This window comes from Mustela putorius, unplaced genomic scaffold (genome assembly GCF_011764305.1).
Source record: "Mustela putorius furo isolate JIRA1106 unplaced genomic scaffold, ASM1176430v1.1 tig00003901_pilon_pilon_pilon, whole genome shotgun sequence".
In the NCBI taxonomy this organism is placed as follows: Eukaryota; Metazoa; Chordata; class Mammalia; order Carnivora; family Mustelidae; genus Mustela; species Mustela putorius.
The window spans coordinates 15,272,670-15,290,721 of record NW_025422049.1 but is presented as its reverse complement, the minus strand read 5'-3'; the positions used below and the strand labels follow the sequence as shown (position 1 = coordinate 15,290,721).

Genomic DNA, 18,052 nt, shown 5'->3' with positions numbered 1-18,052 from the left:
AAAATAAGCTAAGCCGTAAACATCATTTCATGGATGAGCAGAATTAATATGGAGGTGATTTTCATGCGCTTTTTTTTTTCTATCACAGTCATACTCCCACCCACCCTTTTTAAGTTGGATCCTAGTTTTACCTATGTGTTTTAATTAGAGAAGAGAATGATTGCATTATTAAGTTACTAACTTTAAATCTAGAGTGTCACTCCAGTTTCCCAAGTGTAATCCTACAGGTAGCATGGGCTTCTTGGTGAAGAACTTTACTGGAACATGAAAATGCAGCTGCTGAATGTTCTGAGCTGCCATTCTTTCCCTCTGGTTGTCCACAGGGAATCCCTGAGCAGTGGGCACGGTTACTCCAAACCTCCAACATAACAAAACTGGAACAGAAGAAGAACCCACAGGCCGTCCTGGATGTTCTCAAATTCTACGATTCCAAAGAAACGGTCAACAACCAGAAATACATGAGCTTTACATCGGGAGGTAAGAGGATTCCAAGGTATCAAAGAGAGAAGAAGGAATTCTCATCTCAGAGCCTCAGGATTAGACCAGAATGCCTGTAGGGCATCTGAAGTCAGTTTCTAGTACCTTCTCCAAATGACTTCAGTGACAGTAAATGGAAAGATAGGCTGGAAGGTAAAGTTGATGTGAGGCAGTTTATGACTTGGCTATTTTTAGAACTCGAGTAGGGGGAATTAATTGCTCAGTGAAGCAGCAGTTGTCACTTTGAATCAGCAATCACAAGTGTTTGGTCTCTGCACTGGCATGAAGAAGACATTTCCTTAGTCACGTAGGATCAGGCCTTGTGATGTGTCCATGAGATAAGAGGCATATGGGTCCAACCATGGTCTCCTAAAGTTTATTTTTTCCCTCCAATTCATTGAATTGGACCCTGATGATACAGCATTCATTTTGTGGTTGCCAGGTTATTTTAATCTAACTTCAAAATCAGGCTTAAAGAAAGAAATCACATCTGGCTATTTATAAGAAATTGAAATGGTCATGTTCCTGCCAAATATTGACTTCATTTGCTAGCACATAGACTGAGCCTTTGTTTGAAACTTTAAGGTTCACATTTGCACTATAAGCAACTGAAAAATATATGCCAAACAATATTTTTGTTTTGAGAAAGTTAATCCAGGGTGCCTATCTAGAAAAACTTATTATTTAACATCTAAAAAAAGAAGAGAATCCTATCATTAGTGGTCCAGCTGTAAAGAGCCCCTACCTCTTGGCAATGGTTTTAACATAGGCCAGGCTTAAAATATCTTCAGGGATGGTGCAAGGGGACACTTGGAAGGGGAGGAGTGTCTCCTTTGGTCATAACACATGTCAAAGCCCAAACTTAAGGCATGTAGTAATTCACAAGCTCCATGGGACGTTTTTAACTGAGAAGATAGCTTAACTGCTATTCTCCAGGGCAGAACACTGAAAAGGAAAAAAGGCCAGCAAGGAGAGGTTTTATGATATTTAGTCTTCCACATACATGATAGGCCTCAGAGATCCTAGTGACACATCAAACAGTGCTTAATTAATGTGAGGAAGTCTAGAGCTGTCCTCCAGGTTCACTAGGGAGCCACAAGGCTACCAGAACGAAAAATGCTTATTCTAGTATTTGTCTGAGCTGAGTGAAACTCACCAGACATTCTGAGATGCTCTAGAGTTGAGACCAAGGAATGGGATGAGAGGAGGTGGGGGTGGGGGAGGAGAAAGAGAAAAGAAGGAAGGCAGGGTGGAAGGGAGGGCGGAAGAGAAGGGAGGGAGGAAATAGGGGAGAAATTCTGGATATAGATGCATAGATTCATACCTCAGGAGTAGGTAATCTCCAGGCACCTGGGTGGCTCAGTTGGTTAAGCATCCAGCTCTTGACTTCAGCTCAAATCACTGTGCTCAGTAGGGACTCTGCTTGAGGCTTCTCTCTCCCTTTCCCTCTGCCCCTCCCCTTGTTTGCACACATGTTTGCACTCTCTTTCTCTCGCTCTCAAATAAATAAAATCTTTTTTTTAAAGAAAGTAGTATGTAATATCGATAGTCGTCTATATAGATGAGATTCACCAGAGGCCCGTACTAAGGTCTATAAAATGACATGTGAGGGGGGCAGTGGTGTGAGCTATTTTCAGAACAACAAAGTCATTTGTCATAGTATCTGTGCAATAGCGAACTGGAGAATTTCCTTCTGGTCAAAGGCATGCAGGTTAATTTTTTATTAACTCTGGTCTCTAAGGGAGGCAGGCCTCATGAAATAAAGGTGACTTCCTTATCTTTACTTTTCAGATAAAAGCGCACATGGATACATAGCAGCCCATCCCTCGGTAAGTGAAAACTTGAAAATGTCAATTTTCAGTGTTTCTGACAGTCCAACAGAATACCATCACACATATTCAGTTTAGATATCTCTTCTCTTTTTAAATAGTCTTTTAAAGGTATAATTTAGATCTATAAAATTCACCCATTTTTAAGTGTACAGTTTGGTGAGTTTAGGTAAATGTGTATACCAGCCCTACCATTGCCTTAATCCAGTTTTAGAATATTTCCATCACCTCCTAAGATCCCTTATGCCTGCTTATGGTTATTCCCCATCCCATTCCCACCTTAGCCCCAGGCAGTCACTGGTCTGGTATTATGGATTTGTCTTTCTGGACATTTCATGAACACAGAATCATATAGTATATGACCACTGGTGAATGGCTTAATGCTCAGCATAATGCTCTTACAGTTCATCCTAGTCACATGTTCTCAGTAGTTTGTTCCTTTTTATTGCCAAGTAGTCTTCCATAGTATGGCTGTACCACTGTTTGTTTCACAGTTTACCCACTGAAGTCTCTCTGGAGCCTTGCCAGGCTTTGGCTGTTGTAGATAAAGCTACTATGAACATGCATGTATAAATCTTTATGTAGACAGATGTTTCTATTTCTCTTATGCAAACAATCTTGAAAATAATAATCGTCATGACAGTGACTTCTCTTGACTCAGCACTTACATTGTGCCAGGCACTGGGAGGATAACATTTTGCATTCACTTAGCCTTTCTTGACAACCAGATTAGGTAGGTCTTACCATTGTCTGCATTTTACAGATGAGGTTCAGAGACATGAAATAACTCAACTGAGGTCATACTGCTATACCTCTGGACATCACCTATTCCAATAAACTGTGATGTGGTGGGGGAGGTGACTTTGCCCAAGCTCACATAGATAGTCTTAGAGAAGTGACTAGAAAATAAGTAACCTAGTTCAAAGTGCTTAGAAGTGATAGAACAGCAGCAAGAATACCCATAGGCATTAGACAGAAAATTATCTTAGACAAGGCTTACCTTTACATGGTTTTATTTTGAAATAAATAACATTAGTGAGTTTCCTAACTGTTGCTTCAAAGAGTACTGGATGATCAACCTTTTATAGAGGACAGATTCTGGCCTGCTTCATGTCACCCTGGGCAATAAGGGTGATAGCAATAAATCAATAGTGGTAATGAGTAAAGACTATGAAATAGTGTGGCAATTAAAAATAGAATTGCCATGTGATCCAGCAAGCCCACTACTGGGTTGATTCCCAAAAGAATTGACAGCAGGTTTTCACACAGATTTTTTATATGTATACCCATGTTCATAGTGGCATTATTCACAATATATGAAAGGTGGGAGCAACCCATTTGCCCATCAACAGATGAATGGATTAATAAAGGTGATATATCCATGCCATAGAATATTATTCAGCCTTAAAAAGGAAGGACAATCTGGGGTGCCTGGGTGGCTCAGTCGGTTGGGTGTCCAACTTTTGATATTGGCTCAGGTCTTGATCTTGTCTCAGGTGTTGAGCTCAGGGTCATAAGTTCAAGCCTCATTTTGCACTCTCTGCTGAGAATGGAGCCTCCTTAAAAAAAAAAGGACATTCTGACACATTGAACATGCTACCACATGAATGAACCTTGAGGACATTATGCCAAGTGAAATAATCCAGTCATGAAAAGACAAATGCTATATGGTTCTACTCAGGAGATACAGGGTACTCTGTATACTGAGTTTGATTTTTGCAAGATGAAAAGTGTTCTGGAGATTGCTTGCACAACAATGTGTATATACTTAGCACTACTGAACTGTACATTTAAAAATGGCTTAGATGGTAAATTTTATGTCATGTATATTTTACCACAATTAAACATAAAAAGAAAAGAAAAGATGAAGTCTCTGGACATTAGGTGTTTAGTCTTATTGTATGAATACTGAATGTGATATGATAATGCATATAAAATATTTAGTATACTACCTAGTGCATACTATATGTTTATTAAATATAAGCTAAAGCAAAAATGTCAGTCTTCCTTGATCAAACTTACCTTTCCTCCCTTGATTTACTTAATATCATTATTATATAATAAATATGACCTGGGTATTCTGGCAAAGAAATAGTTGGTATTTTTTTTAGGTAGGTAGGTCAGTTATTCTAAATGCTAACCTATTAGGATGGTTAGTAGAATGGTTTTTATTTTTGTCAATGGTTTATATCTCCTGAATTACTGTCCCTTTCTTTTGAGCTTGCTTCTACTGGTTTTGCTTGTGGAATTCAAACTACATCTACATAATGATCAAAATATTCCACCAAATCAGAAAAAAAATGATGTTCTCACTGTTTGGAGATCAAACAACTGGATATTTACTTTTTTCACATATATTTATCAAGTGCCCTCTTACAAGCACTAGGAAATCTGGAGCTTATTCTGGTAAGGGAAGAGAAGTATGCATGTCAAGAAACAAAATACAATATGGACCATGTTACATGCCATAAAATATGTCCATTTGCTATGAGAACTCAGAGAAAAGAGATTATTTTCAGCTGGGTAGGACAAAGGAAGTAGGCCATTGTCTCAAAGGGCTTAAAGCTCTGTAGGTACTTGGTACATATTTGTTGAATGTTGAGTTGGAAAATGCTTCATAAAAAAGGCTGCATTTGAGCTAGATTGTGAAGGTCTGGTGGGATTGGATCTGTAAAGATGGGGAAAGACATTCTAAGCAAAAGGAAAAACATAAGAAAGGGAACAGTAATGAGGAGAGCATGGGGACAAAATGGTGTGGTTTTGAATGAAGAAAGTTGCAAGAAAAAGAATCATAGGAATTAAGCCTTGAATATTAAGTTGGAGCCAAATCATTGGGGCCCTTATAATGGTATTCCAAGAAACCTGGCCTATTTGCAACAATGTGGATGGAGCTAGAGTGTGTGATGCTAAGTGAAGTCAGTCAGTCAGAGAAAGACAAACATATGATGTCACTCATATGTGGAATTTAAGAAACAGAAGAGATGAATGTATAGGAAGGGGGCAGGGAAAGGAAGAGAGGGAAACCAACCATGAGAGACTCTTAATGGTAGAAAACAAACTGAGGGTTGATGGAGGGAGGCAGGGAGGGGGATGGGCTATAGGGGTGAAGGGTAGTAATGAGGGCACTTGTCATGATGAACACTGGGTGTTGTAAGTGATGAAGCACTAAATTCTACTCCAGAAACCAATATTGCACTGTATGTTCACTACAAAAACTTTAAATTAAAAAGGAAGGGAGGGAGGGAGGGAGAAATCTGGCCTTTTCCAGTATACATTGGGAAGTTTTTGGAGTTTTTTGGAACAGGAGAATTAGGCAATGAAAGCTTACGCTTTGGGAACGGTTACCTGACAGCAAACATCCAGAGTGAATTAAGGGCGGAAGGTGAGGCTGGATGAAGGGGAGGTCAGTTGGAGGAGTCCCGTAAGCATCCAGGCCATAGGTAACAAGGGCCTAATGGAGATGGTGGTAGCAGGAATGGAGATGAGGTTCAAATGTTAAGGTTATTAATTGGATGTTGGAGGAAAGGTCAAGGTCAAAGGTGATTATAGGCTTCAAGTGATACATGGGTGGGCAGAAGGGTGAAGATGCCATCTTTTGGGAGTTACAAATTTCCATGAGCACATGCTGAGTTTCCTATTGGATAGTTTGGAGTCTGAAGAGCTGGTAGGACTCCCAGGTGGAGATACTAATTAAACCAAGTAACTGAGGCTGGGTTTCTATTGATTGAATGAGCTGGATTAGACCCTTAAGTTTAGGTTGGATCCCTTCAGTGGAACTCAGTTACTTAGGAATGGGGAATTGAGAGCACCCTGTGCTCTCCTTATAATTCCAGGGGGAGATTGCCTTGATGGTCCTTAGGCTTTCTTGCATTAGAAACACTCCCAAGTAGACCTGACTACTCTTTAAGATCTGATTTAATGGAATTGGACAATCCCTTATCGACAGAGCCTAAACTGATCACCAGTTTTGGCATCCTCTAATAGCCTGGGTGGGAATTACCATGGAAGAAGTGTTGTAGTCACTAAATATTTTAAACGAGGGCGCCTGGGTGGCTCAGTGGGTTAAGCCGCTGCCTTCGGCTCAGGTCATGATCTCGGGATCCTGGGATCGAGTCCCGCATCGGGCTCTCTGCTCAGCAGGGAGCCTGCTTCCTTTCCTCTCTCTCTCTGCCTGCCTCTCCGTCTACTTGTGATTTCTCTCTGTCAAATAAATAAATAAAATCTTTAAAAAAAAAAAATAAAATAAATAAATAAATATTTTAAACGATTGACTATCTCATTAATATTGAACTCAGCAGTCCCTCCCTTAGTCCTGTGACATCTGCTTTACTACTCACTTATGGTAGCTTCTTTGATGTGAGTGTATTAAATGCTAAATACTGTTCAGGGACCTACTCTTCAGTTTAAGACTACTTTAAAATCTTATATTTGTATTGGACTATTGAGAGGAAAGAAATGCGTTTAGAATCTTGGACTAGTATCTTGAGTAGAATAGCAACAATACTGCAACTATGCCATGATTTGTGCCCAGAGAAATACTGTGACTGTGTCATGATTTGTCCCAAGAATGTCATGCCTGATTTGTTCAGTTGACACAGACTGAGCTTTCAATTCGAAGTACTGGTTTATTTTGTTCATCTAGATTAGTGGTCCCTGTACTTCAGTGTGTATCAGATCTGCCTGGAGAAGGTGCAAGTCAAAATGGAATGGAACCCTGAAATCCGCATCTTAAGCAAGCACCAGAAATGGCCCATAGACCACACTTAGCATGATCTGGAGTCTCCAAAGTCTCTACTTCTAATTCCTTTGACCTTTAACAAGGAAGCTCAAAGAAAGAAGAATTTCCTAAGGCAGTTCCTCTATCTGAGGTATTGTCTAGAGCAGGGTTTATAGCTTAGAGTCCATAGGGATTGGCTTCATAAGATCTCTGTGAATTTATATGGAATGGAATAGAATAGAAGAGAATAAAATAGAATTTATATGGAAAAGTGCATACCTACCTGTATCCTTCTGGAGAGATCGGCCAAAGGCTTCAGAGTTCTAAAAGCCTCCAGGACCCCGCTTATGTCAATAATCACCTCCCTTGCCCCACCATGGGCACAAGAATAGTATCATAAATTTTCAGTAAGACAAAAACATTCTTTACTCACTGGTTTAATTCCAGCTAGTTAACATACATTGTAATTAATATGAATTTCAAGTGTACAGTGTGGTTTCCACACTTCCATAAGACACCCGGCTCTCATCACAGCAAGTGCCCTTTTGAATCCCCATCCCCTATTTCACCCAACACCCCACACACCTCCCCTCCAGTTATCATCTGAAGAGAAACCAGAATATCTATCGACATTCTTTTTCAAGTATTTTTTTTTTTTTATTATTTGACAGAGACACCGTGAGAGAGGGAACACAGGGGGATTGAGATAGGGAAAAGTAGGCTTCCTGCAGAACAGGAAGCCTGATGTGGGGCTTGATCCCAGGACCCTGGGATCATGACCTGAGCCAAAGGCAGACATTCAATGGCTGAACCACCCAGGCACCCCTCTTTTTCAAGTTTAGACAGACATAGTTACTCTCAGCCTAGAAGGGAGAGCGTACCAACATTATACCTGTGATCTGCAAAAACATTACTAGCAAAACCTGTTAGTAAGCCAAGCTGTTTATTAAACTCTAGCAGCAAGAAAGAGCCCTCCCTTTATAGAGTTTTGCAGTGTATTAAAAAGGGGATGTCAGGAAAGAACATTTATAGGGTTTTAGAGCATGGCTATATGATTTTATTTTATTTCATTTTAAGATTTTATTTATTTATTGGAGAGTGAGAGTACACACATGAGAGAGGGAAGCAGAGAGAGAGAGGAAGAAGCAGACTGTGATAAAAAGGGAGCCTGACCTAGGACTCAGTACCCAGACCCTGGGATCATGACGTGCGCTAAAGGCAGTCACTAACCTGACTAAGCCACCTAAGTAGCCTTGATTTTATTTTTAAACATCTATTTATTTGTTTGAGGGGGAGAGGGGCAGAGGGAGAGAGAGAGAGAGGCAGACTTCCTGATGGGCCCTATGTGGGGCTCAGTCTCAGTTCCCTGAGATCATGACCGGAGCATAAATCCAGAGCCTGACGCTTAACCCACTGAGCCACCCAGGCACCTCATGGCTGTGTGATTTTAAAGCATGTCTTACAAGGCAAGGTACAGGTTAGGATTGTGCAGTGTTTGTGATTAAATAGCTTTAGGTTGGTGAAGTGAGAATCTTCAAAAGAGTCTTGGTGAACAAGCTGTTATTCTTACTAAGTAAAATGCTTCAGTTGGTTCAGTCTTATCTTCTAAGAATAAGCATTTCTTGAAGTAAGAAACTGCTAGTTTTGCTTGTTCTCATAGTGTTTAACATAAGAACAGGAAAATATGCTCTCACCTGATGCTGTTTAACACAGGGAAAAGAAAGTAGGCCCAGCCCCAGTATTCTTTACACAGGGATGGGTAAGTATGCCTGGTCCTATTCTTACTTAACGTGGGGCCAGGAAATTATGTTGATTTCAGTCCTCAGGACCAACACCTGGTGTTCTAGCTATGTTCTGGGTCAGCTCATGTTCCCTGGCCCATCTGTCATGCAAAAAATAATGTCCCCTGGGGCGCTTGCATTGCTCAGTTGGTTAAGTGTCTGCCTTTAGCTCAGGTCATGATCCTGGGATCCTGGATCGAGCCCCACATTGGGTTCTTTGCTCAGGGGAAGCCTGCTTCTCCCTCTCTCTCTGCCTGCCGCTCCCCCTGCTTGTGCATGCTCTCTCTCTCTCCCTCTCTCTCTCTCTCTCTCTGTATGTCAAGTAAATAAATAAAATCTAAAAACAAACAAACAAAAACAATGTCCCCTGAAAGCTACACATTCTATCTAACCAACCAGCCAACATAATAGTATAGTGTCTGGTCCCAGATAAACAGAAACATTGGTCTTCTTCCTCCCCCACATACCTTCAGAAGGTGAAAAACTTTAGGTTTCCTAACAGCCCTTTTTCTGTCCTCAGAGATGGGGAGTGCCCCCTATATGAAACAGGAATAGTGAGGTTAGTAATGAATGTTAAGAAACAGTGACATTTTGCAGACAGCTCTTCTTTAGTTAAACAGTCACCATTGAGATGTACATGGTTACCTCTTGGTCAGTAGTACTGCTTAGTCTTTGTACCAGTCTGAGAAATCTAGACCTAGGCCCATTTTATTTGGCAAAGGGCATTTTTAGATCCTTGTAGGCTGTATATACATTCTCATTTATGGAGACTACATGGTGTGTTATATCAAATATATTAAAGGGCACCTCTGCCCCATATAATTTTTTTTGCTGTAAACTCTTTAAAGTGATATTTTTAAAATATTGATTTTGAAATTATGTGATTACAAGTAACACTGAATTTTTGGTTAGGTATCATTTATTGAAAGTCATTATGACTACTCAGCAGTGGTTTCTAAAGACAATCTAATCTACAGTTTGGTTTTTAATGCAGTGAAATGTCTGTAACTACTAACTTGAAGTCACTACGTGAAGTTGACATATATACTTCATAGACAAGTCATTAGACATTACTTACTTTAGATTTTAATAGTTTTTTGTTACATTTTGGAGGCAATGACTTATTTCTGACTTTAGATATTTTCATAGGCTCATGGAAAGCTTACTGTTCCTAACCATAGTTCATATTGCCTGATAGATTAGATAGCTTCATTTGCCATATAACAAGTAGTCCGTTTATATGCCAGTGAACAATGATTGGGTGCATTCTTGATCCCAGCTGGCGTAAGGTAGAGCAGAACTTTCTGAAACAAAATAATCTCAAAGCAAACACCGATAAACTAGAAACAATTTCTAAGTTTCCCCACTGAAGTGCCTTGAAGAATTAGTCTTTTACAAGAAGAAACTGATTTTTTTTTCTGGCAATTTAATGTCATTAACACATGTCACTTTCCACACAGCTATAGTACAACATAATAGCTTAGCTCTTTTGGACAAATTAGGACTAAATTACAGGTGTCTAAATAAGAAAACCAATATCAACTAAGCATATAAATTTCAGTCTATGAGCCACTCATTATGTGTATCAGGGCAAGCAGATATTCTTTCAAATACTTTCTTATAAATTCTAAGTTGTCTTCCTTTGCACAGTAGATAAATCTTGCCATCTCTGATCAGATATATGATTGAATCTTATAGCTCTACCATCAATTTATACATGATTGTAGAAGACCCGAGTTGAATTTCAACCATAGGCTGAGGTCCTTTGATGTTACAGTCTATTATTAGGCTCTCTGCATTTAACTTAGGAGTTTTGTCCTCAAGAAATGAAAATTATTTTTTAGGACTAGTTTGAGCCAGTATACCCAAAGGCATCAACCAAAAACCAATACATACACACACACCAAAAAATAAAAAACCATCCATAGTAATGCTTTCCAATAGAAATGAATGTCATAAAAGCCATATATGTAACTTTAAATTTTCTAGTAACCACATAGAAAAAAAAAAGAAATAGATGAAATTTTTAATGACATTTTACTTAGCCAAATGTATTCAAAATATTATCATTTCAGCATATACACAACATAAAAGGAAATGTCTTTCACCACGGAACTATTTTACAGTTTTTTTCATGTAATATATTCAACATGCAATATATATGTTACACTTACAACACACCTCAATTCAGACTAGTCACATTGGAATTGTTCATTAGCCATGGACAACACAGACCTCTATCATTATTCAGTGATTTTTAAACTTGAGCCTGAACCAGAATCACCTGGAAGGCTTGTCATAACACACTATTATGCCCCACTCCCAGAGTTATGATTCATTAGTGTGGGTAGAGTCCAAGAATTTGCATTTCTAACAAGTTCCTGGTGATGATGCTGGCCTGGGGACCACAATTTGAGAACCACGGTCAAGGTGCTTTCAAAATTCAGCTTTGGAACCATTTTTACCCCTGCATTGATATGAATGATGAAGAACCGATCCTAGATACGATGATAGTTGTTTTTGGTGGTGGTATTGCAGTTTTTAACATTGCAAAGCACCATTTATACCTGTTGGTTAAGACTGAATAATTATTTATGTTGATGAATATTCCTTAGATCTTCATGTCTGTTATTTTCTGAGTGCTTCTTTCCAGGAGGCTGAACAGGGAAGCAACATTTATGGGCTTGCTTGTACTTAGTGAGTATTTGCAGAGCTGTATTAATACCATATCCATATGCATGCTCTGATCTTTAGGCACAAAACAGCCCTTTTCTGGTCGACAAACTATCAATCAACAAATTGACAATCGGCCCAGTACAAATTCAAGGCTTTAATAACATTTTTTAAATATATTATTCATTGATTTCCAAAACATTGAACTCTCAAATACTAAATGAATAGCTCACTGTTTCTGAGCTCAGTGGAAAATAAGAAAGATTTTTTTTAAAAAATGTCATGATGTTTAAAACCATGACCTGAATTTACCTCGGAATGTGGGCAGTCCCGGTCACCAAAATGTAGAGGCTCTGCTAATTTGTAAAAGGTGCAGTTTTTTTTTTTTCATATCCCTATGTGATCCAATATTCCATTTCCCTTTTCTCATTTCTGAGAAAAACAATGGGATGTTAATACCTGGTCTCTAACCTTTGTTTTTGTCATAAGAGTACAAAAACAGCATCAGAGCCTCCTTTGGCTCCTCCAGTGTCTGAAGAAGAAGATGAAGAAGAGGAAGAAGAAGAAGACGACAACGAGCCCCCACCAGTTATCGCACCGAGACCCGAGCATACAAAATCAGTAAGTCACGAATGACTGTTTCTAAATGACTCAAAAGATGTCCTCTGGAACAACTGTAGAGTCAGAATCTAGTCCATCCACGCCTACCTATTGAGTATCTACTGTGTTCCCTGAACTAGAATATCAGGTACAACCTTTGTTGAGGTTGCTCTTTGGGGATACAAGATGGTACGTGACAATTAGAGAATGATACCAAACAACATGCAAATAAGTGCTAAGTTATAAGATTGCTACCGAAGTTAAATTAGAGAAGGAAATCCATGTGAATCAAGTAAGAAGAACTGCCTAAGCAGGGGCACCAAGGTCAGAATTAGCACAGCATATATGGGGAACCTCAGAAAGTGGGATCCTGAGAGCTTTCAAGAACAGTATATTTGAAGCAACTTGAAGCTCTTGCTTAATAATTAATTAATCACTTGACTTTAAAAACTCACCAGGGGTCGGGGTTGGGGCATGGAAGTGGAATGAATAGTCAAGGCACAGAGGATTCTTGGGGAAATAACAAAACTCCATTGCCATTGTGGCAGATACACATCATTATACATTTGTCCAAACCTATAGAATGTATACCCTAAGAGAGAACTGTATGTAAACCATGGACTTTGGGTGATTATGACACATCAGTGTAGGTTCATCAGTTGTCAGGAATGTCCTACACTGGGCAGGGGGTGTTGGCAATGGGGGAGGCTATGATGTGTGGGCACAGAGGGCAGTTGGGAAATCTGTACCTTCCTCTCAACTTGACTGTGAACCAAAAACTGCTTTAAAATTTTGTGTTAATGAAAAAAAATAAAACCTCATTGCCATGACAACATGTTGACTTCATAACCCTTTTCCTGGCCTACTGTTTTCATCGTAGAATTGTTTTCTTATCTTTAAGATCTACACTCGTTCTGTGCTGGAATCCATTGCTTCACCAGCAGCACCAAATAAAGAGGTCACACCACCTTCTGCTGAGAATGCCAACTCCAGTACTTTGTACAGAAACACGGATCGGCAAAGGAAAAAATCTAAGATGACAGACGAGGAGATCCTAGAGAAGCTAAGTGAGTTTGGGGAGTATTTTGTTTTGATTTCTTTTGTTTTCTGCCATCATTTCTTCATGGGATGGTCTCTTGTAAAACACTTAAAGTGGGTACTGATCTTTTCAAAGTTTGGGCCTCCCTGAAGTCAAAAGATGTAAAAGTTTGAACTTGCTCTGTATTCCAAATCACTCCTTCCCCCATGCTCCAAATTTGACAGAAACTAAATATTTTCGCTTGATAAAATCAATTAAGGTGAAAACTTGACATGATGAATTAAACAGTGTTTTACTTTAAAATGATGCTCCCGAAAAGAATAAAATAATCTAATGACATATCTTTTGATCATCCCCCGAGGTCTCCCAAATGATCCATCACAATAGATAAGGCAAGCTCAGGGCTCATTGCAGTCAATCAAAACCAGCAGCCATAGTAATATAGTCTTTTCCCTTAACTTAGGAGCATTTCTATGTGGAAAAGGGGAACAGGGCCAGCAAATGCTCCCAAACTCCCTCCCATGGTGTCATGATTGCGTACACACTTGTGCATACACACTCACTCCAGTTTCACAAAACAATCCTCTTTCAGTTAGCTTTCTGGATCGAGGAGATTTAAGAAAAAGACATTGTCTGCTGAGAAGAGCCAAAGGTCTGTGAAACACAGTCATTAAACTCATGATCCAGAAGCATCTAACACATTTCTGGTTATCTACAATCAGTGCCCTCAGTCTTACTAACTCCTCTTCATCCTTCGAACCCCAACTCAAATGGGAGAGGACTGTGTCTCCTTTCCCTGAATGTCCAGCTCTTTAAAAAAAAGGTGCTTGGTACATAAAGGTATTTAACAGATGCTTTTTGAGTGAATGAATGAAAGAGTGAGCAAAAAAACATGTACCTTGACTGAGTCCCTGCTTGTCTTTTCTATGTAAGAAGCTTTGGAGGAAACCATAGAAAAACAATTTCCTGCCATCAGGAAACTTTATTTGGATAATAAGATTCAATAATGTAATACAATTAGAGAAAAGGAAGCTGTCTGGTTTCATGCAAATTTCCATCTCACCTCAGGGAAGGAAGAGAGTGGTTCCCACTGGATACCTCAGGGAAACTCTGCATAAGTGCTTGTGGGGCCATCTTGCCCCTCCAGGAAATACTTGGCAATATCCAGAGACATGTTTATAGTCACAGCACAGGGAAGGCTACTGGCCTGTAGTGGATAGAGGCTAGGTATGTTTCGAAAATGTCTACATTGCTAAAGACATGCTGCTCCTTTCCCTTCTGTGACAAAGAATTATTCAGCCCCGAATGTCAGTAGTGTTGAGGTTGAGACATTCTGAGCTAGATGTATTTGGAAAGGCAAAGGCTGGCAGTGAGCATTTGGAACCGGAATCACTGGGACTTCAGCCATCTGACTTTACTATACATGATTAAATATGCCTCTGGTGCTAATACCTACTATTTGCTGTAATAACAGTAGTAATAATTTGCATCTATTGAGATTTCTCAGTGCTGGCCACTTTACATACATGGTAAGGTTTAATTTTCATAATATCTTGGGGTAGATTTAAATATCCTCATTTGATAGATCGCCGAAATTAAGCCTCAAAAAAATAAAGAGACCAGGTTACCAAACTAAAATGAGTGGTGGAACCCGAGTTTGAACTCAACTCTGTTTGCCTTCAAAGGTTTCACTAGTTCTATTAACCCACTTTGCTTCTGCATATCCCAGCTCTCTATATATAGAAGAGGGAAGGTAAAAGAAAGACTTTTCTGAATAATTCCTATTCAATTATTCAGACAGTTACCTCAAATCTTTTCTTTATTTCATACATGTAGATATGACCCTGTGAGATTTTATTAGATTTTTAAAATCTGACAGCTTTGATTTCATTAAAAAAAAAAAGACTATGATGGGTCTTTGTTTCAAATCTTAATTGATTTATGAGAATGCAGATGCATTTTTAGGTTTCTTATACTTACTGACAGAGAGACGAGCATTCTTCTCTTGTGCCAAAATGTGGCTTTCCTTGCAGACTGTAATGGTGCCTGAACCATGGTCACTCTTATTGCTTGTGTATTCTGCCCTGCTCTGAGCAACATGATGAAGAGGAGTAAGCTGCCTTTGATTACATTTATAAATGAAGGATTGGGTGTTTTCTTCTCAACTTGAAACTGCTCGGGCTTTGGGAGACTCACTTTCTCTCTGGTCTGTAGGCCACCTGTAACTGCCAAACTGACTTCATGCTTCCAGATCTTGGCAGGGAGAACCTACAGAGAAATGGTAGAATGCTTTTCATGAAGCTGGTCCAGGCTGAGCTCTACTGCAAAGTCTGCAAAGTGGGTCTTTCCTACTTCTGCTGCATCTGTGGACATGCACCCCCTATGTGCCTTCTCTCTCTGCCACAGCCTCACTCTATAAGTTCAGATGATTTATTTCACACCTCTGAGCATCAGAGATAAGAATCATAATGGCATTTGAGGATTCTGTCTATAGGATGGATTTTTTTTTTAAAGATTTTATTTATTTATTTATTTGACACACAGAAAGAAAGAGGGAAACAAGAGGCAGAGGGAGAAGCAGGCTCAGGGAGACTGACACAGGGCTCAATCCCAGGACCCTGGGATTATGACCTGAGAAGAAGGCAGATGCTTAATGACTGATCCACCTAGATACCCCTATAGGATGGATTTTATGTAACTCAACCTGTGACTAAGAAGACAAGTATTGGAGTCAGAAATGACAAGCCCCTTTCTTGTGCTCCTCTGGGCAAGTGATTTAACTTTCCTTGACCTCTTTTTCCTCATCTAAAAAGAATAATATGGAGATATCAATAGTACCAATGTCATGGCATAATAATAATAATTAAATGAGAATGAGGCATATAAAAACCACAGCCACAGTCCCTCGTACACAGTAGGTGCTAAGTAAATGCTAATTACCATTTTATTACATGAATGTAAAGCCTTAGTAAGATCGTACACTAGACTGGGCTTTGGAATGAATCATAAGGGAGTCTGAGTCATAGGCCCAGACTAGCTGTGTGTCCTTAGGCCAGTCAGTCAACTCCTCTGAATTTCAGTTTCTTCATTGGAAAAATGGAAGTAGTACTAGTACCAATGTGATAGGGATTTGGTGAGGACTAAACAAGGTAAAGTATGTAAGACACCTAACACAATAAATAGTAGTACACATTTAATCATATTATTTTTGTCAAATGAGAGCCACCATATTTTGCAACATAAAAAAGTGGGGGTTGCCCAGTGGGACAGAATGTTTGAAACCAGCAATGAGCTAAGATGCATGGTCCTTATACAGAAGTGATTGAGAGAATCAAGGCCCCCTTTGGAGCTTAGGGAAGGAGTCAATGAGCCTGTGCTAAGAGGCAAAGGAGAGGAGACTGGGAGCCAGAGAGTTCAAGGAAGAGCCTATAGCCCATACCAGAGCAGATCCCACCAAAAGCATGGGGAAGGAGGGAGGGCAGCCATCTTTGGGCTCAGGGATCCAATTACTGTGAGGTGGGCAGCCCAGACCACAGAGCCGCCAGACTATTCCTCTTCTACACAGTTGCTGATTGTGGGGGCCAGACTATGGGATCATTAATAGCTGAAATAAACAGATCATCTTTCAGTTTTACACAGACAGATAGCCTGGGTCTGGCTTGTTCATTGTGGTCTGTCTGAATCTGTTGGAAAATAAAGAAACCCCTACATTTTAGAGAAAATTTCCAAAAGGCACTGTCAGCAAAATGGTACAAGGCAGGAAATTTATTTTGGGCCCCACCATCACCTCCTCTTCTTGTCCCTCCCCTTCTCCAGTGTTCCCCACTCAAAACTCTTCTAATTTCCCCCTCAGATGGACTAATATTAATTTAGAGAATTATTTTTGCTTTTTTCTCAGGAATCCAAACCTCCTCGGTATGCTAAAGGAATAATCTTTTCAATGGTCAGAGTTCAACTTAGCTTAATATGTAGGTAAATACCCTGGTAAGATTTTCTGTCACTGAAACCACACCATGAACCCTATTTTCAAATACTACTATTTAGTCATTTCTTAAGTCCTCATACTTTCAAATTAATAGTTGGCTTCTTATTTAAGAAATTGCCCTGGTAGGAAAATTGTTTTGGTGCGGCTTTTTTTTTTTTATCCTTTTGATTTTGAGTTGCTCATTTTTGTCACTGTTTTCCCCTGTCGTGTCACAGTGGGGTTTTTCTTCCCTTTCCTTAGCGTAATTTATAAAAACCGATTACAGTGGCTCTGATGAAAGAGGTCACTTGAAAAGCTTGTTTTGTGATTGGGAATCATAAACAAGACCTCCTGTGCACTTGCCTCACATCAGTAGATGGCAGCACACACTCTCCTGTGAAGGGTAGTGGGTGTGGAGACGCCATTTTATTTGAACAGCAGTTCAATCCAGAGGCAGGAGCTCATCAAAATGGCTGTCTTTTGGAAATCCTCATGAAAGGATTTATTTCCAGTTGTTTTTTTTTTTTAAACTCTGCATTCCAAGGAAATAAAGGTTGAGTAATTTACTACCATAAAACCTCATTAACTGAACCCTGCCAATTGAAATTGGTCATAATTCAGAAAGTGGCTTGGGCTGAAGCTTATTTGCTTTTGTTCAGTCTATGGAAAAGAGTTTGCTCAGCAACTTAATAGTATAATTTCTTAGAAGACTATAAACTCCTTAATAAAATGATGGTTTCAAGTGACTTTCAAATTGTCATTTCATTACAAAAAAAAAAAGAAAGAAAGAAAGAAAAGAAAAAAAGAAGCAAGTCCAGGCCTTTATCCATTAACAGCTGACTTGAATAAGGATAGTTCTTAGTGATGTAGAAATCTGTAAGACGATTTGAAAGGTGAAGTGGCAATTCAGAAATTGTTAAATTAAGGTGGCATTCTGTAGATGTAACTCAAGTAAAATACATTCTCCAACCC

At 39.4% G+C, this 18,052-nt stretch overlaps 1 protein-coding gene across 7 annotated transcripts in view; it reads left to right on the top strand.

Moving 5' to 3' along the window:
- The window catches only part of PAK3 (p21 (RAC1) activated kinase 3), a 247,269-nt gene that overhangs the window by 178,745 nt on the left and 50,472 nt on the right, over nt 1-18,052 (top strand). For all 7 annotated transcript variants that reach the window (XM_004769077.3, XM_004769075.3, XM_045068266.1 and 4 more), the window contains 4 exons: nt 324-477; nt 2,269-2,306; nt 11,967-12,098; nt 12,979-13,144. In XM_004769077.3, the coding sequence (XP_004769134.1) occupies nt 324-477; nt 2,269-2,306; nt 11,967-12,098; nt 12,979-13,144 (490 nt within the window). The remainder of the gene's footprint in view (nt 1-323; nt 478-2,268; nt 2,307-11,966; nt 12,099-12,978; nt 13,145-18,052) is intronic.